This window comes from Lygodium microphyllum, chromosome 4, assembly GCF_053477565.2.
Source record: "Lygodium microphyllum isolate KBCC chromosome 4, Lygodium_microphyllum_v1.1.10, whole genome shotgun sequence".
Classification (NCBI taxonomy): domain Eukaryota; kingdom Viridiplantae; phylum Streptophyta; class Polypodiopsida; order Schizaeales; family Lygodiaceae; genus Lygodium; species Lygodium microphyllum.
In genome coordinates, this window is record NC_141138.1 from 85,752,418 (window position 1) to 85,772,181 (window position 19,764).

The 19,764-nt window shown below is 38.2% G+C and overlaps 1 protein-coding gene across 1 annotated transcript in view; it reads left to right on the top strand.

The window, feature by feature from the left end:
• The first annotated feature begins 9,236 nt into the window (after positions 1-9,236).
• Positions 9,237-19,764, top strand: part of RECQ4A (DNA helicase (RECQl4A)) — a 59,105-nt gene continuing 48,577 nt past the window's right edge. Inside the window, exons 1-3 of the mRNA XM_087676190.1 lie at positions 9,237-9,570; positions 10,253-10,436; positions 10,581-10,736. Coding sequence (XP_087532316.1) covers positions 10,414-10,436; positions 10,581-10,736 — 179 coding nt within the window. The 5' untranslated portion in view covers positions 9,237-9,570; positions 10,253-10,413. The remainder of the gene's footprint in view (positions 9,571-10,252; positions 10,437-10,580; positions 10,737-19,764) is intronic.

A 19,764-nucleotide genomic window follows, 5' to 3' on the forward strand; every position in this document is an offset into this window, starting at 1 on the left:
CATCAACTAAAGCATTCACAATCGTTAGTAAAATAATACAATTAAACCGACAAAAGTGAATACCTAGCAGTCTTCAGCTACATAAATAAATCAACTGGTTAGAAATCAATCCTAACCTTAATTTATCACGAGTGCGCACTCTAAACTCATAAACGTTTATTAATTTAATATGTATTTTACGGAATCACCCACTATGGAATCACCCATGTACACACTAAATTAATGAAACGCCCGAAAAGGATAGGCGTCCCCATCAACTTCCCGCACAAAGAATCCACTTTGTGTATGAGCCCCGGTCAACAAAGTTTACGGAATCCACCGTAAAACCTCACGGAATCCACCGTGAAATATGCCTCCTGGCATCATACCCCCGGGGTGGGATAGCAATGGTCCTCAATTGCTATTAGCTCAATGTGGAGCTAACAGAGTGGGGAAAGCATTTAAGTCTCTAGCGTGCATCCATTGGGCCTCTTCGACAGGATGGTTTTTAAACTTGACCAAATATCTAGAATATCTACGGCCAGTTCTAGTGGTCATAAAGTCAGTATCTATGATAGCTTTAGGCTCAAGGATTTCAATCTCTTTATCTAGCAAAGGTGGGTTTTCATAAACAAGGTGTGCAGGTAATTGGCCTCTAAAGGGTCATAATAAACTAATGTGAAAGGTGTTGTGAATTTTCCAGTGTGGTGGTAGTTCTAACTTAAATGCATTGTCATCGATTTTATGAATTATCTTAAATGGTCCATAGAATCTAGGTGCTAATTTCACAATTGGGTGTTTTTCTACACTTTGTAATCTACGTTTTTCTATTCTTAACCAAACATAGTCATCAACTTTGAAATTCATGGCTTGTCTTTTCTTATTGGCTTGTTTTGTATATGATTACTAGGCTTTGGTAATCATGTCTTTAACCTCATCAAAAATAGTAGCGTGCATGTTAGCAATATCATCAGTACTATGAATTCTATTTGATAAAGATGCAACATGTGTAGACAATCTATAACCATAAATCACTTCAAACGGCGCTTTCTTTGTAGCTGTGTGTGATGTATTGTGTGTGTATCCCATGTCTGTGGTTGAGAAATAGTGTAAGCACGTAAAAGATCTAAAATAGTACTATTAGTAGCTTCTGTTTGTCCATTAGTTTCAGGATGAAATGCAGATGAGAAATCAATCTTTGTTCCTAGATTAGCAAACAAAGTAATCCAAAAGTTATTACAAAATCTAGAATCACGGTCAGAAATAATAACTTTTGGTAATCCATGATTAGTGACAACAGTTTTCAAAAATAAATGTGCTGCCTGAAATGCTGTTAAAGTTTTCTTGCATGGAATGAAATATGATTTACTAAACCTGTCTACAACAGTCCAAATCATATCATGGTTAGCTTTAGTGTTAGGTAAACCAGTAATAAAATCCATAGAAATCTGTTCCCATGGTCTTGATGGAATAAATAAATGCATAAGTAAACCATACTATTTATCATGATGTCTCTTAACTCTTTGACAAACCAAACATTCAGAAACAAAGTTAGATACATCAGTGTCTATATGTGGCCAATAAAAATCTTCAGTCAATGTACACAAAGTAGATATAATACCTCTATGCCCTTGATATGGAGGACAATGAATCTCATTACTGTAACACATAATCTCTTTTCATAAAACATAAATCCATCATTGTAAGACAGTGAATCAATAGGAATCCAGTTATTTCCAACTAATTTATTCCAATCAGCATGAAAAGTAATGTCCTGATGATAAGTATCTTTCATAGGGGTTAGAGAATCAAATGATATGACAGAGATATTATGAATGGTTGGTCTTCTACTTAAAGCATCAGCTACTACATTTTCTTTTCCTGGTTGATATTGGATAAGGGGATGAAAACTCTGAATAAAGGCTACCCATTTGATATGTTGGTTAGATGTTTGGGGTTGACTAAGGAGATGTCTAATGCTTTGTTGGTCAGTCTTAATCATAAACTCAGAACCCATTAGATAATATTTCCATTGTCTTAAAGCTTGTACAACATCTAAAAATTCTTTATCATATGTAGAATTTAAGTCCTGATGGTTTCAGTTTACAGCTAGAATAGGCTATGGGATGATTATCTTACATAAGTATGGCTCCTATTTTAAATCCGCTAGCATCAGTAACTACTAAAAAGAATGGTCTATTAAAATCAGGTAGTTGTAATACAAGAGCATGGGTTAATGCATGTTTCAATAAATCAAAGGATTTCTGTTGATTATCAGACCAATGATAAACAATACCTATCTTTAAAAGTTTAGTCAAAGGCAAAGCAAGTAATGAAAAATTTTGCACAAATTTTCTGTAAAAACTAGCAAGACCTAGAAAAGAACGTAACTCATGCACATTTTTAGGTATAGGCCAGTTCAATATTGCTTCTATCTTCTTAGGGTCAACCTTAATACCATCTGATGACACAATATGACCTACATATTCAATTTCTGTTTGAAAGAACTCACTCTTTTTCATGATTAGCATACAATTGATTATCCTTCAACAACTTGAAAACCAAAGACAGATGTTCATAATGTTCTTTCTCATTTATACTGAATACCAATATATCATCAAAGAATACTATAACACAATGCTGATATTTTAAAAATATGCGATTTATCATTTTACTAAATGTAGCAGGTGCATTAGTCAATCCAAAAGGCATCACTAGAAATTCATAATGACCAAATTGTGTTCTAAATGCAATTTTAAATATATAAAATTTATCTAATCTCACTTGATGATAACCAAATTTAATATCTATTTTAGTAAATATAGCAGAACCTTGTAGTTTATCCATAAGATCATCTACCCTAGGAATTGGATATATATTCTTTACAGTAATCTTATTTAGGGCACGATAATCAATGCACATGCGATAAGTATTATTATTCTTCTTTACCAATAAAACAGGTGCGTCAAATGAAGAACTACTAGGTCTAACTAATCCTTTGTTTAATAATTTCTCAACTTGATTTTGAATTTCTTTCTGTTCAATCTGGTTATGCCTATACGGTGCTTTACAAGGTGGTTGTGTACCAAGAATTAAATCTATTTTGTGGTCTTCAGGACGTGAAGGAGGTAGTCCAAGTGGTAAATCTTCAGCAAAACAATCTTTAAATTGTGCAAGGAATTCTTTATGCCTAGGGTGCATATGTTTATCTTTAGCTTGTAGTTCATTCACCCAAAAGATAAGATTTACTACTTTTGCGTAATGCACGTTTAGCTTGAGTATGAGTAAGCAGTGGAAATTTATTAGATGTGTGCATACCATACAATGTAATGTGTTTTCCTTGAAAATAAATTTTAATTGAATGTGTGGAATAATCTATGTTAGGATTATGCTGATGATGCCAAGGCATACCTAGGATAATATCGCTGGACTATAATGGTATAACTAGAAAATTCATTCTTTCAGTGTATTCACCAATTTGAATTTCTAAATCATGCACCTCTTGTGTTTCATTATACCTTGTGCCTAAGAATGCTGCTTTAATGCGATAATACATAGGAACAATTTGTAATTTTAATTCTTTCACTAACTTTGCAGAAATAAAATCATGTATACTACCATCATCATGCAAAATAATCTTTTATTTTCCATGCACTAAACATTTCATTGTCAACAAAGAATGTGGAGTTGGCATACCTGGTAAAGTATCCGAAGGAGTAGCAATGTCGTCCTCATCTTCCGTAAAGTCAGGCGTTTCCTCATGTTCTACATCTTCCATTGCTCCAAGATAGTTGATATAGATAGGTGGATTCTTTGATTGGCAATTGGCTGCTAGATGTCCAGGTTGATGGCATTTGTAGCACACTATAGGTTTGGCTTTAGATACATTGTTTGCGATGGTAGGAAGTCTAGGAATATTAGGATTTGGCTGTGAGGATGGCTTAGGGTTTTGATTGGTATTTGATGGCAAAAGAGGTGGTTTTGTCCAAGACTTATGGAAAGATGATGAAGGAAATCGACTTTGATTGAATCTTCTAATATTTGAATTGAATTGCTTAGAACCATAGTTACCATTTGCTTGAAATTGGTGTGGACTCTTGTCTCTTCCTCGAATCTTGTCTTCAGTGTCATGAGCTAAAGAAATTGCATCTTCAAGAGTTGCAGGCTTGAACATATTGACTTCAGCGCAGTAATGCCCAAGTAATCCAGACATAAACTTGCACTTGTGAGTCGCTTCAGGTACGTCTTCAAGCATGCGTAGTTGGAGTAAAGAATTCCAAAAGTGTTCGGTGTATTGGGAAATAGGCTCACGATCTCTTTGCTGAAGAAGGTCCCATTGCTTTATGGTTTTTTCATGGAACTGTGGAGGAAGGAAATTCTACATAAACTTCTTTTTGAAACTCTCCCAGGTAGTAGGACAATTTATGCTTTTACGAACCACGGTCCACCAAACAGATGCTCGATCCACTAAATGATTAGTGACACACTTAATTGTATCTTTTTCAGCGTATGTCTCTTTATGGAAGTAATCATCAAACTGACTGATGAATGCAAGGACGATCTTTCCATCCCGAGTTCCATTAAAAGTACGGAATTTGAAATTTCTTTTACTTATCTTTGTTTCTTTGCGGATGGATTGAGCTTCGAGAGTTGCATCAATGGTTCATGGGATAAGATCTTTGGGTTGTGGTCCATCTTTGTTAGTAGTAGATCATTGTAAATTGGCCAATTGAACTTGCAAGGCTTGCTGGGCTCTTCGTTCTTTATCCAGCTGCATTATAATTAAATCCAATTTTTGTTCCATCGTAGGTTTAGGAAGATCGCCTTCAGCCATTAAATCATCCATATTTTGTTCTGTCATCCTGTAAAAATTCAAAAGACCTCACGCTCTCAAAATCCAATTAGCGGGATGAGCGTAGCTCAAAGTCGGGTGTACAAGGCTTATAAATTTTTGTGTTTGGCTTTTACGGTCTTCAACTTTTGTGGTTGCAGGATTTAAAGTCTTCGTAAAATCTGTGTATGACCTTCTGCTTGTGCTGAAACTGGTTCAATAAGTCTACGTATGTGAACAGAGTCTTCTAAGGAACAACTTTGCAGTTCAGTGCTTCTACGCAGGAACAGTCCTTATGGGAGTTTTTAGCATAAGTCAGTTTTGACCTTTGTTGGCTTGCAAAACTTGCAGAGTTGCAGAACTTAATGTACTTGACAAACTTTGGAGATTTTCATGACTTGAGACTTTGTTGATTAGACTTGGAGCTTAATCTCAGTGCCACGTTGAATTTTGGGGGGGGGGGGGGGGGGGGGAGGGGGGCGTTTTCAACCCGTGAAAATTACGGGATGCTGCCACCTGTCGCCGAAATTCACGCTTGAAGCTCCTAAGCTTCTTATCAAGCTTTTGCTAAGCTTTATTTTAAAGATTAATGACTTTTTGAGCTATGGAGATAAGCTTCCTGTCACTGTATAAAAACGTCTTAATAGAAGAGATGTAGGAGTGGTTCTCCACTTCCTCAAGCCCGGTCCTTCACGATTAGAGGCTGTAGACAAATGTTCTTGACCGCCAGGAATCCACCCGTATTGACCGTTCGTGATGAAACTGACTGTAGAGCTTGATCGTTCCAGGAGCTCCGCCTTCGCGTAAGATGGGTAGCGATTGGAAGCTCTCGATCTCAGCTTCGCTTTGATACCACTGGTGCATAGATCGGATGCTGTATGCTCGCATAGTGAGCACCTGAAGGTCCCCAAGAACAAAAGAACTCTACTTTTTGCACAAAACTCAAGGTAGAAAGCATGCACGACATGAACAAGAGACCAATTGGGTGCAATCTCCCCCTATGCCTTGTGCGAGCGCTCCACAAAGCATGTATTTTATGTGTTAATCATCTTCAAGCTCAAATAATAGCCCAAATTACAAAATAGCACACTTTTGGCTTTTGAGTTTGCTTTAGTACAAAATAGAAATAAAGCTAATGGGCGGGCGCCCAAAGAGTCAGGCATACCCAATACAATGTCCAAATACAAATATCATAATCGTGCGCCCATGTGCATACAAAATAATAAATAAATATCCAACACCTTAATAAATAGACGCAACAAAATATAGGCGCCATGCCTAAGGTATGCGTCCATCAAAATATAAGTAATAACTCGAATACACGCTATCCTCCAATGCTTTCCTCCGCTACTGTTGCTGTCTCTACACATCAACTAAAGCATTCACAATCGTTAGTAAAATAATATAATTAAACTGACAAAAGTGAATACGTAGCAGTCTTCTACTACATAAATAAATCAATTAATTAGAAATCAATCCTAACCTTAATTTATCACGAGTGCGCACTCTAAACTCATAAACATTTATTAATTTAATATGTATTTTGCGGAATCACCCATGTACACACTAAATTAATGAAATGCCCGAAAAGGATAGGCGTCCCCATCAACTTCTCGCACAAAGAATCCACTTTGTGTATGAGCCCCGGTCAACAAAGTTTACGGAATCCATCGTAAAACCTCACGGAATCCACCGTGAAATATGCCTCCTGGCATCAGCCTTAATGAAACCTTTAGCATCTTGAATGAGCCACACAAGAATAAGATCATTAGGCTACAAGGCAATAGCAAGAGTCCATGTGATGCTTTAGAGTTTTAGCTCTATGTCTATCATAACTTTTAGAAACGTGTACTACAAAGTTAATGCAGGCTAAAAGGGTCAAGGTGACACACTTGCACCTTTCTCTATTGCTCCTTGGCTTGCCGTAATTAGTCATGATCCTTGAGAAACGATACGTTTAGTGTAAAGGGTGGTGGACCCTCATTACTTGGAGAGGTAGTCATGATTCAGTAGATCACCTTTGGTGGAGTGTGATTTAAGACACACATCTCAATTATCAATCTCATCTTGAGTTGTGGGGTCAATCCACCATGTGCCCTAATTAGCATATATACAGTGTTGGGGGAGGAAAATTATCAAGCCGTAAACAACTAGGGTTCAAGAGATAGACAAGTTAGACGATAGAATCAAAAGAACCCAAAACACACAACCTATTATTATTTGAAAATTTTTGTATATTGTAACCACTCTTTTGGATTACAAACTTTGTGTCTAAGGTGATGGCTCAGACAAAATTCTGACAAGATGATTGCTTGACCACTCTATGCAATTTGAAAACTATGCTTCATATACTGACCAAAATAACCCAAAATGCACTATGGACTATCTAGATATACTTTAGCCCACTCTCTTTGTCAAAACCCTATCACAAACACTTGTTTATAGCAATAAATCTCTTTTGAATCTCACCTACAATAGTAGATAATTCCAAGTGCAAATCTAGTTGAAGTTGGGTACTCCTAGATAAGCCTTTTTGGGCAAAAGGCACCCATCAAGTCGTAGAATCAATTTAATCCACATGATATTTGCATAAGATAGCTCTCTTGATTGCCCAGACCTTCATATATCAATCTATGTATCTTATAGAGAAGTTCATTGCATAGGATATTTGCATAAGATAGCTCTCTTGATCACGCAGACCTTCATATATCAATCTATGTATCTTATAAAGAAGTTCATTGCATTGCTTTCCATGCTAAAAACATAGGCTTTTGCTTTCTATGCCTTGCTTTTTGCTTTTCCTTGTTTTTATTTTTGTGTAGGTCTTAAGCATGGCAACGACTTGTTTTGGCCATAACCTTGTCATACAAACTCTAAATAGAGTTGTCTAGGCACTCAAAAGGATTGGAATCAACTTGATCTACAAGCCCATGAGGGAAGACTTCTAAAAATCCTCTCAAAGTACTTGAAAACACCACTTTTTGTAAAGCATGTCACTTTTTAATATTTTTGGGCTTGGATGACTTGTAGCACTCAAGATAAGTCCTTGCATGTATTTTAATCCAACCAAAGTTGTCATTGAGTTTGTAGAACTTAGTAATGAAGACTTAAACTAGATTTGTAGAACAGTTCTAAATATGGAAAAACCTATTCACATCCTGATTAAATCTCCCATAAGCATATATCTAAAATGCTTGTATAGATGTCATTCCATTACTTTTCCTTCATTAAATGTGTAGCCATATGACAATGGTCTTACGGCCCTCCATATAACATTCCTTTGCTAGTTGTGCCATGTGTAGGCACCCTATAAGGGGTTCTTTGCCATGTGAGACAAATCCACTAGATTATATTTCCTACACAATTTTTCCCATGCAAATTTCTCCTTTGCTATCATGGTGGTTGAGGCATGCAATTTGTTGCCTTCCCATGTTGTCATGTTGAGGTCACCAAATAGAAAGGCTCATGTTTCCTTGCATAGCTTCATCCAACTCCTTCCATTTGGCAACCTTGCTAGCTAAGATATTTTAAGCATAAATGGAGATGATTATAATTTCCTATGTTCCCAATTGTAGAGAGACTATTAGGAAGCATCCCCCTTGTCCCTTTTAATGACCTAGGGTTTGAGGTTCTCCTTGGCACAAATCAAGGTTCCACCCTTACCCCTAACTCCTCCTTGGAGGGTATCCTCCTAATAAAGAAGAAGAGGATTCCAGTAGAGCCAAGAAATCTACATACATCTGTTTGAGGCATTGGAGTGAGAAGGTAACTGATGCTTAAGCACTTTCTTATGCTCTTGAATCTATGCCCTCTTATTCTCTAAGAACTGCTAAGCTCCCCTTTGATCTCCTTCTCAATGGCTTGCATGTCAACGCCTTTGTTATTTGTTGCCACAAGATAGTCGAGCTCCATGGTGTCTACACTCTTTCCTACCTTTTGTGATGGTTGAGCTTGGTCATTAGAATCAACTGCTTGTTTGCCATGTTTGACAAAATGCATGGGAGGTGAGAGGGTAAAGCCACGTGGCAATGTTGGCAATCGTGAGAGTAAATGCTATTAATGCCCTTAAAGGGCATTTAGTTCACATGTGGTGCCTTCTCCAGTCCTCCTAGCCTCGTGCAAGATCAATAGAGTGAGCTCTTGACATTTACTTTGAGTGTTGGGTCTATGAACTTTTGCATGCTCTAGAAAACTTTTGAAAAATTTCTTTTGAGGATTTAACTTCCCAAGGTTAGGCGAAGTTTATAAAGGGATATATTATATGGTCATTCATTCTTGGCATATAAGGTTAACCCGCCATTATCATTGGACTCTTTAAAGTAGCTTTGGTGTAGTGAAAAGCAAGGAGAAAATAGAATATAAAAAAGGTCAAAACGGTACAGGTAAAATAGTGGTGTAAGCTAGTTTTCCGAAATTTTCCCATTTCCCGCCTCTCTCTCTCTCTCTCTCTCTCTCCGTGTCTGCGTTTGCGAAGCTTTCTACTCTCGCCTGCTCGTCCATGCTTCAGGCCCATAAACCGAGACCAGGAAACACAGAAGAAAATGGAAAACACAGATTCAACAGAGGGTTTGCTGCGTACATTCCTCGAGGCTGCATAGATCCCTGTCATTTTTCCTCCCTGCATTTGCTGCAAGCACTCTGACTGCTCCAACCCCTCGGGTGCCGCCACTCTTCTCCCCAAGGATTGTTGCTAGGGTTTCCCGCATCGTTGCAGCAGCTGTCTGCTGCTTTTCCGGTTGTTCATAGCTGCTCCTCACCAGGTTTTTCTCAATGTTCCTTCTAGCATTTCGGCGGCGTATGCATGCATAACTTTCATCGCACACCGCAGGGGTACTTCGAAATTGCGATTCGAATAAGAAAGCCTGCATTTCTATCTTTGTCATGGGAGGGCTGTGCCACTCTTGGAAAAAAGGCACGTAAATTGTTGATCGCGGGCTCAGGCAGATGCGAAGACACTGGCTTCTCATTCAAATCCCTGCATTACCATTCCCACAATCTGGACTTGGAGTGTCCTTGAGCTAAATAGCATTGGGACTCCGGGATGAGTAAAACTCTCAATGCATGCCTTGATTCACAAAAGCTGAAGTGTGTATCCTTTCAGTAGCAACAAACGACTGTCATTTGGAAGTAGTCTCAGGCTGAACCGCAAGATGTGTCATTGATTTGAACAGGAACTGTTCTCCAATAAAATGGCTATGCTGGCTCCCCATGGCTGTTTAGATATTTGAGAATTTTGTAGTTTCGATGTGCGTATACAGCGGAATCAGTAGTTTTAGGAGATGATAAGGAATTTAGGGTGTTTTCTCCTTATCATCATACAGCGACCTCTGTTTTATGTCACTATTTTGCAAAGGGTGGATGTGCTGTATGTTTAGACAAGGCTATTCCATACGTTGCTTGTGCTCATGACAAACAATTTAATGCCACACAATTTTGTTCCAGGTCAGAGCTGCTCATACATGCTTTTGTAACTCAAATTATGGAGAATATTTGAGCTTCGAGCTTTGGCAAGCTTCTCAATAGCTGCATGAACCTTTGCAAAGTCAACAGATTACTTGCCCTCCTTGTCAATTGATGACAACCTGCAAAGGCTATGGTGACCCATGAGTAAGAGCAGCTTTCAGAGGTAGGGATGATGTTAACTACGATGGCTATTATTTTTCCAACTGCCGAAAAATCAATCTGTTTAAATGCTTGTATATATCCTGCTTAAAACGTTATTGGATAAATGTATCAAAGCTTTTATACACGGGAGCTGTGCCTCTGATAGATATGGTAAGAAGGACAACAGATTGCCATTCAGCAACTGGGAGCAGCACTGCAAGGCCTTGGAATGTTTGGATGACAAATTGTTGAGTTCTGGTTTCCTTTATTCTCTTCCTGGTCAAAATCCAAATGCAGCTGGCAAAACTGGTGCACCTAAGAGGTCAGCATCAATGCATGTCTTCAGGGTGGCATGTTTAAATTGGGATAGAGTATACTTTTGGCTGCATGTGTGAAGGAGACTGCTGCATTCCTTTTGCCTCTGGTCACAATTGATTCTGTGTTGTCTGTTGGTTTTGTCTTAGTATGCGTGTAATTAGTTTTGTGTGGAATTTTTTGAGGAATCCTAGCTGAACTGTAATTATGCTTCCACCCTGGTGAGAACCTATACTGTTCTGTGCTGAAATGTGATTGGTGAAACAGATTTTTGGTCTCAACCTGGTGAGAGCTGGGACTATTTATTGTTGAAATGTGATTAGTGAAACAGGTTTTGGGATGGTATGATTAGTAAAAATCAACCTCATGCTGTTGTGTGGAGTTTCACATTGACAATTAATAGTCTAGTTGTGGGCCTTGGGTCTTGTCTCCTAGGGTTCTTCTTGTTGGGCTAAATTGTGAAGAATGTTTAGAATTTGATCATTTTTAGAATTTGACATGCAGTTTTTCAATGTGTGTGTTAAATTTAATTTGTGATTCACAAAATGTATTGATAAAAGGGACACTTTGATTAAACATGTTTACAGCTTTGTGGCCTACACATTAAGTTGGGAGCCTTCAGAACTGAAATGAGCCCTCCGAACAGCCAGGAATCCCCACAAACATGCAGCAATTAGCTATTTCAAAACTATGCTTCAAATTAATGTGCCTTGTAGCTAGAGGCAGCCAATTGTACTATTTCAATAGTGCAGTGCCCATATCTGCATATTTGTGGGGGAAAACTATGTTGACACGAATATAATGGAAAGAGCAAGCAAGATCAATCTATTCCTCGTGTGTCTACACATGTCTACACATTTGCATTATAAGAGTAAAACTGAGCATCCTCTAATAAGATATTCAAGCTGGTTCCTTGAGGTGGGATCTTGGGAGATGGTTCCAGTCTACTCAAGACACTAGCTTGAATCACCTAGCGTTTGGCTTTTAATGAGCTCAAGCCTCATGCCCTTACAACATTATCCCAATGGCTGAGGGTGCATCTTTTTGCTGACTTTATGACACTTTTGATGCTGACCCTAGGATCTGTCCAAGGACGGAAGTTGGATCCATCTGATCAGTTTGGTCTGGATTGGACCCCAAAAAAAAAAACCTTGCCAATTTGAAGAAAAAAAAGATGGATTGAAAATCTTCCTCTTCCTTTGCGCATACCTCTAGCATACCTCTACCTCCCTTAACCAACTCCTCTTGCTTTGCCTCCCTTACCATATTCATTCCTCATTCTCTTCCTCTTCCTCTACCTTTCTTTTGCCACCTCTTTCTCCACTTCCTCTGCTACCTCTCTTATCACTTCCTCTCTCCCCACCTCTCTCTTACCACCTTCTCTTCCCCTACCTCTCTCTTACCACCTTCCTCTTGTGTTTTCCCCTACCTCTCTCTTACAAGTTACCACCCTATCTTTTATAGTACTCATTGGGTTAAGGTATTTACATTTAGTCTCGTCTCTCATCTTGTCCATTGCTGAAGCAAGAAGGTCAAAGTTATTATCGAGTAGATGATGGCTCCCTCTTGACACTATTTCTTGGGTCATAATTCTTATGTTGAAGCAAGTAATATTTACTAGATCAACCTTTAATTTCTTATGAAATTTTTAATGACCATACAAAGCACTCTATTTTATTCAAGATTTTATTGTGTACATTTGATACCATACTAAGTCTGTGAACTAGATGGATTAGATGGATCATACTTGACTACCTTATCCTAGGATAGCTATGGATCCTTGTACGTGACTCTTTTGGTTAGTGGCTCATTATAGCTTTGTAATTGGAACTTGGCTTGCATGGACAGAACACTCCTAGGCTTGCCATCTTTGTGGTAATTCATTGGGACATGATTATATGGCCATTAGCTTATATATTTGGAGTGTTATTCTTGGTGCACAATGTGTTTGCATGCTTGTTTGGGCATAGTTGCTTTGCTTATTGGTATGTACTTTCTCTTGTCCATGAGGACTCACCATTGATTGGTAAGATCCAATAGAGGATCCTTTGCCAAGGTTTCTCAATATATACAAGTTAATGGGCACCCAAAACCTTGATTCACGAGTAGCTTTATTTGAGTCTTGGTTGATCTACTACTCATAAGTTGTCTCACATTTTTGCCTATAAGATGCGTGTCACTCATTTGCCTTGCTCTCGTAGGTTCTTTGTGTGGATAGAGGAAACTTGTAGAGAGTCTGAGTTGGCGCTTGATCATTGTACTCTTTGATTTTCATAGTGGACTCTTGTTCATGTACTTGTCTTTCTTTTATGTCATGAATTGTGCATTGTCTCTTTCCCTATTGTATTGTCATATTGCACTAGTGAAAACAATGAACATGAGATCTCAATGACGGGTAATCGTTAATGTTATCCATATCGTAAATCAGAGATACAAAGTGTACCAATTGTGAAAGCACATGGCTTTTATGTGCTCCTCTCTTTTCTCTTTCTCTCTAGTAGTGTGACCTAACAAAAGAACGAGAGGAGAGAAATATATATATAGTGTGAGAGAATGGGATGCTTAACTCTCTACAAAGTGCCACTAGGCCACCCATAAAGTGGCTATACCAAAATACAAGCTAATTAAAATTCTCACACACGTGATATGTACTATGCTAACACCCTTTCTCAAATCATGGGTCGTTAGTACAATGATATGTATGATGTAGAGCTTGAAATCAGCCATCAAAGATCCTTTGAATGTCCACCATGTCCCACATGATATACCACAATAGGCACTAAAAAACTCGTTGCATAGTAGTACATATGATCATGACAGGTGTTGAGATATTGGTAATCATACCCAACTTAGCCTTTTTGTATGTAGTAGTGTGGGCTTAGGATACAGAATCCCATACACAGTGGTGGAAAGTGCAACCTAGTCTATTCTTATAAAGCATTGTACTTGTTCTCATTTAAAATGCAATGTCATAGTACTTTTGTACTTCCAGCAAAGTGTCTGTGTTATTGTTAACACACAAGATTGTGTTTATGAGTCCAAGCTTTCATATTAGAACTTTATTTACTTGTGTGACATTTGGTCTTGATGTTTGTTACCTCATGAGCTTACTTTTTCTCTTCCAGTCTCCATAGCCATGCTCTAGATTTGATATTTTAACGTGGTATTAGAGCGTAGTTGAGCATGGTGACGTACCAGCGAGACAATAGGGTTTGCGGAGAGGAACATGGAGTGAACTCGGCAAACATGGAGAGGAGAAGAGAAAGGAGAAGAAACTTTGATAAATGGAATGATGAAGTTCTGAATCATGGAGTGAATGTGATACAAGGGAATAAGGGTGCCGTAGTACAAGAAAGATGATGAAGACAGCTAGGAACCAATTGTAATGTCCTGAAGGGGTGTAAGGGTAGTGGAGAGGCTAGAGAGAAGAGGTGATGGACTGAATGAATCAGCCGCTAGGAATGAATGAGAGAGTGGTCTATAAATAGGCATAGTTAATCTAGGATGATGCTTCTTTTTGGGGTTGCAAACCCTAAACATAAACCCTAAATGTAAAACACAAAAACACAAAAGCGTAAATTGCAGGTGAAGGGTTTCTCAACACCCCCTCTCAGGTCGAAAAAGGGAAACAAGAGAAGAGTGAGGTGGAGATGCAAGGCTACATGTTGAAGAATGCTCATGCAACAGGTGCCACTTGGACAATGTCCCTTGTGGGAAAATTGTCCACTTGCCCAAGCGTCCTAGTACAAAGATGATGAAAACATGCAATGTATGGGAGGAATGTCAAACTTTGTGTGGTGCCCAGAACCATAAGGATATGTCTATACTTAATTTCGAGAGGTGGCTCCATGCTAACTAAGTGACCAAGGCAAGACGAGAAGAGAAGGAAGAAGATGTAGAGGATCCCTAAGATCCAAGATTTCCACCGGAAAGGGAACCTGCAGTAAATAACAATAGACAGAGTGAATTGGAGAATCCGAAACTCAACCTCGGGAGAGAAGCCACTAGCTTCGTGCATCCATGCTGGAAGGAATACGAAGGCCTTGTCACCAAGTCGCGGTTGAACCTCCGAGGTCCGGATCTAGGTGGTACTTGAAGATCTTGGGTATCAGTAGAAGAGATGATTGGTCAAAGACAGCCACAAACAGAGAGAAAAACTAGGACCTTGTCTTGCAAACCCTAATGTGCCATAGCCATTTCAACTTCAAGCTTCTCTTCTACTTTATTTTTTCTCTCTTGCCACTCAAACCAAATCTTTGCAACTTTGATCCATTGAGAATTGAAGTTTCCAACAAGCATTTTTCATCAAATCAACAAGAAGGGGAGAAATCCAAGCATCAAAGCATCAAACTCAAGTGTTTGAAAGCATAGTATCTATTGATACTTATCAAGTGTTATTTGACACTACATTTCTTGTGTCTCTTGACAATTAAATCTTCTGTTGCTCAAATATGACAGTTTTGGTGTTGATTTGCTACTCCAGCATAGGCAAAGACTCTCCAATTGTTCTGTTCAAATGGTTCGGGTTTCACACTTGGCAAACCTGTATCAATCTCATCTTGATGAAAAAGGATCTTTAAGTCATTACAAATGGCAAAGAGAAGAAGTCTCGGGACGTGAATCTTGCAACTACTTGGCAAAAGAATGATTACAAAGCACATGCCATCATTAAGTTGAAATTGGATGACAACTACATCCACCATGTGGATACTTGTGAAATCTCTAATGATACATGAAAGAGATTATATACTTTGTTTGGTGCACAATCAAAGTCATTTAAGTATGGATTATTGATTGAAATTTTCAAGCTAGATATGAAATCAAACACATCTCTTGTAACTCATTTAAATTACATGGAAAGTCTCTTAACTTAGCTTGCAAGAATTGATCTTAAGATGGATGAAGATATTTGTATTGGATGTTGTTAAAAAGCTTGTCTCTTGACTATAATAATGTATCAATTACATTGATTAACATGCTTAGTTCTAAATTGGTTGACATTAAGGTCTCCTTGTTAGAAGAAGAAAAGAAGGTAAAATCCAAAGAAGAACCAAGCACCTTTAAAGATGAATAAATGTTATATGTAGGTACTAGGTACAAGGGTAAGAAAGATCAACTAGTATGTGACTTTGGCAAAAGAATCGGGCACATGGCAAAATTCTGTCATGCCAGGAAGAGGTTCCAAAAGGCCTATCTAGTCGCTGTTAAAGATGAAGAGAATCAGACCATGGAGCAAAAGAAGAAGAAGATGACCAACAAGAGAAAGACAAGCCTTATCATTCCTTCTATTTTGAGAGACTTTTTTATCCTTGTATTGCCTAGCTCTTATGCTTCTGACATAAGCTTGTAAACTACTTATATAACCTTGTACTACAGTCTCTATACACTTTGTGAGGCCCTTGTTACAGCCTCTAGATATCTACCACGTCTTTGGTACCCACACTTAGCCTTTTTTGCAATAACCTTTGATGTTCACCATGTTTGTGGTGTGCCCACACTTTGTAGGTGGTTGCTTACTAAAGCCTCTACACACTTTGTACTTTTTTGGTTGTGATTGAAGAGGGATGTTGAGATATTGGCAATCACACCTAGCTTAGCCTCTTTGTATGAAGCGGTGTGGGCTTAGGATATAGAATCCCATATGCATAGTGGTGGAAAGTGTAGCTTAGTCTATTTCTATAAAGCATCGTACTTGTTTTTATTTTGAATGCAATGTCAGTGCTTTTGTACTTTCAGCAAAGTGTCTTTGTCATTATCAACACATAAGATTGCATTTATGAGTCAAAGCTTGCATCTTGAAACCTAATTCACTTGTGTGACATTTGGTATTGAAGTCTGTTACCTCATGAGCTTACTCTTTTTCTTTCAACCTTCATAGCTATGCTCTTGATTCGACATTTTAATGATAGGTTCACCATGGATACTGTAGCACTATATACCAATGTTGGATGTGTCTCAAAAGAAGTTTCAAGTTGTGTTAACTTGTATTAGGTTAGTTTGTCATCTCTTAGTTGTGAGCTCTGTTAGAGTCTGATAGAGATAGAGGAGCTATGATAGTTTTAGCCCATTCTATGTGTGTGTATTTCTTTTCAATGTATTTAGGGCGTGCTTACACTAGTACAAGTCACATGCATTTCTTTTTTAGTGGTTGGTCAACATGATTTTCCATGCTAAAATGGTGTTGGCTTATCTTGATATTCTTGCTAACATTTATTGGTTATTGTCTAGTTGGTTGGTGAGTTTTTTGTTGGTTGATTTTATAGCCAAGTCCCCTATGCTTAGCAAATCATCTTTTTTGTTTGCAAGCCAAGCACACTTTGTCTCTAGCATTCTTCCATCTGCAATGCAACCATCACTATCAACCCGATCCACTGCCCTCGTTGATGCCTTGGGCTATGTTCAAGGATTGATTAGTATGCTATTGTGTTTGGTCTTCCATTTAGATTTAGTACAAGTTATCACTTCACTCTCTTTTCTCTTGCTATCTCTCTCTTCTCTCGATGTTTATGTTACTCTGCACTTTCACAAGTGGTCATTGATCATACTCCAAGCTTTTATCATAGAGTAACAATGTAATTTCTATGTTTGTCACACACAACTATGTAGAATCTCAACAAGTACCATGGATTTGTCTCCTTTAGATGTCTTGCCAAAGCGTATCCCCTTGTGGATACAAGACATGAGTAAATCCACTCTATCACAGATCCATCATGGACCTAGAGTCAAATCAACTTGTAGGGTTTCATAATAGCCAATAAGTGATGTATGTAGAAAGCCATAGACATTGGTTTGCCACATCATAGACTGGTGAAGCACGAATATGCCACTACCACTTTGTCAATTATCCCTATTTGGCTTGGGGACACCTGAGGAGTTTCACTTCATTGTTACAAGGCAAAAGCATCTCCTCTAGTTAAGGAATTTGTAAGAGGTGAATCAAAGTTGCTATAAGGGAGACTAAGGAAGAACATGACCCATAGTAAGTTGTCCAAGAGTTGGACATGCAAAGACATGCCCTTTGATGGCAAAGGTATGGTAACCATGAAATGCATTTCACCAAGCATGAAATGTGAATTGCATTTCACTAATAAAACGTTTCACTATGCATACATCTCACCCATCCGTTTCACTCCCAAGGGAAAAATGTAAAATTCTATTGAAAACTTATTGAATATAAGTCTTTTGGATGTGTTATTTTGCCATCTCATGTGGTGTTTCACTTGGGACCTACCCAAGGTTGAACTGTTTCACATTTAAGCACAACATTTCAAGGGTGAAATATTTCGTGGTTACCTTGGTATGGTTGGTGATTAGCTACCTTGCTTCCTTGGTGAGGATCATGCAGTCGGATAAGTGATAGTGATCTCTTCAAAGAGGGTCATTCTGTTCTCTCTTAGCATGGCTAGTTTCATTCAAATGTAGATAGATTGGCAAAAGAGATCTATAGAGTTGAGGTTGTGGTCAAGTATGACTCATGAGGAAACATACTTGTAGTGGAAGAATACATTGCCTTGTAAAAAATCTTGGCTCTTAAAGAAGTCCTCTAAAGACAAGGTAAGGCCATGATAAATGATACATGAAACCATCAAATAGAAGTCCATAATGAAAAGATGATTTGCTAAGTGAAAGTAGTGAAACGAAGTAGAAAAAATGAGAGATACTTCGAATTACCAAGAGGTCCTTTATGATCCAACAATCAGCTTGCAAGTTCAACTGTCTTAAGGAAAAGTCAAGCTAGATGAGGTGAGATTCCATACATGTCAACATCAAAAATAGGTTGAACAATGCACAGAGTTTTGCAATATGATTGAGTCAACACTCAAGAATCCTCTCTCAAGGTACAAATATAGGGTGAAGATGTTACAATGGACACAAGAGAAGGAGAGAGAAAAGAGATAGTAGGATACAAGAATTTGCAATGAATGAATGCTGAAATGAAGAAGACAGATGTACAAATAGGGTGTCAAAGTATCTCCTCGATTCAATATCTCATTCTCTCTATACTTGAAATAGATAAGTGAATATGGGTTGGTTGGGGGCTGAATATAAATAGCAAAAAATAGGAAAAAAAAAAGACCAAATTGGCCAACTAAATCTGGCCAACCAATTTGTCGAAAATGGCTAATTGCACATAATTAATGCAAAAAATCCACAATCTGCCCTAGATGTGCCACATGACATCATTGATTGCCCACAGATTGTTTGACTTGTTTGGAATAAGGTAATTGTTGAAAAATGCCCAAATCGACAGGAAATGCGTAACTATGCTTGAGAGAACTAAATGTATCATTGTAGCTTGATAATGCTAATCTAGGGGATGACTAAATCTCTAACACCCCATCTTAGATCTTGGATGGGTCGTAAATCTCAAAGATTCGGAGTGTTATTGAAGAACGATTGGAGGAAGTGCCTTTGTGAACAAATTTGTCGAATTGTTTTTAGGCTTGCAATATGCCATATCAATGCTCTCATTCAAGATCTTTTTCCAAATCAAATGGTATTGTATCTCAATGTGCTTTGACCTAGCGTGAAACATAGGGTTATGTGTCGAACCTCTTCTACCATATGTAAGACAACCCTTCTTATAGTGTCCCCTTCTTTCTACCATATAGAGTAACACCTCTTATAGTGTTCCCTTTGTTTGCTTGATCTTCTGGGCATGGTTATGCGTTGAGATCATCCACGTAAAGCATGAATGGCCCATGTCCTCTAGTTGAAGTGTGGACATATAGCTAAGAATTGAAAGCCAACTGTCGATATTCTAGTTGCTCTCGGAGAAACAAGTTGATCTTCTCGTTCCAAGCACGTGGAGCTTGTTTTGAGGTTGTAAAGGGCCTTCTTTAACTTGTATATCGTGCCATTGCATGAGAAAAAGCTAGGAGGTTGCTCAACATAGATCTCCTTTTTCAAATATTCATTAAGGAAAGCAAGCTTCATATCAAGTTGATAAACTGACCATGTTTAATGGTTGGCTAAGACAAGAATAGCTTTAATGGTAGCCATCTAATTGTAGGTGCAAAGGTTTTACGGAAATC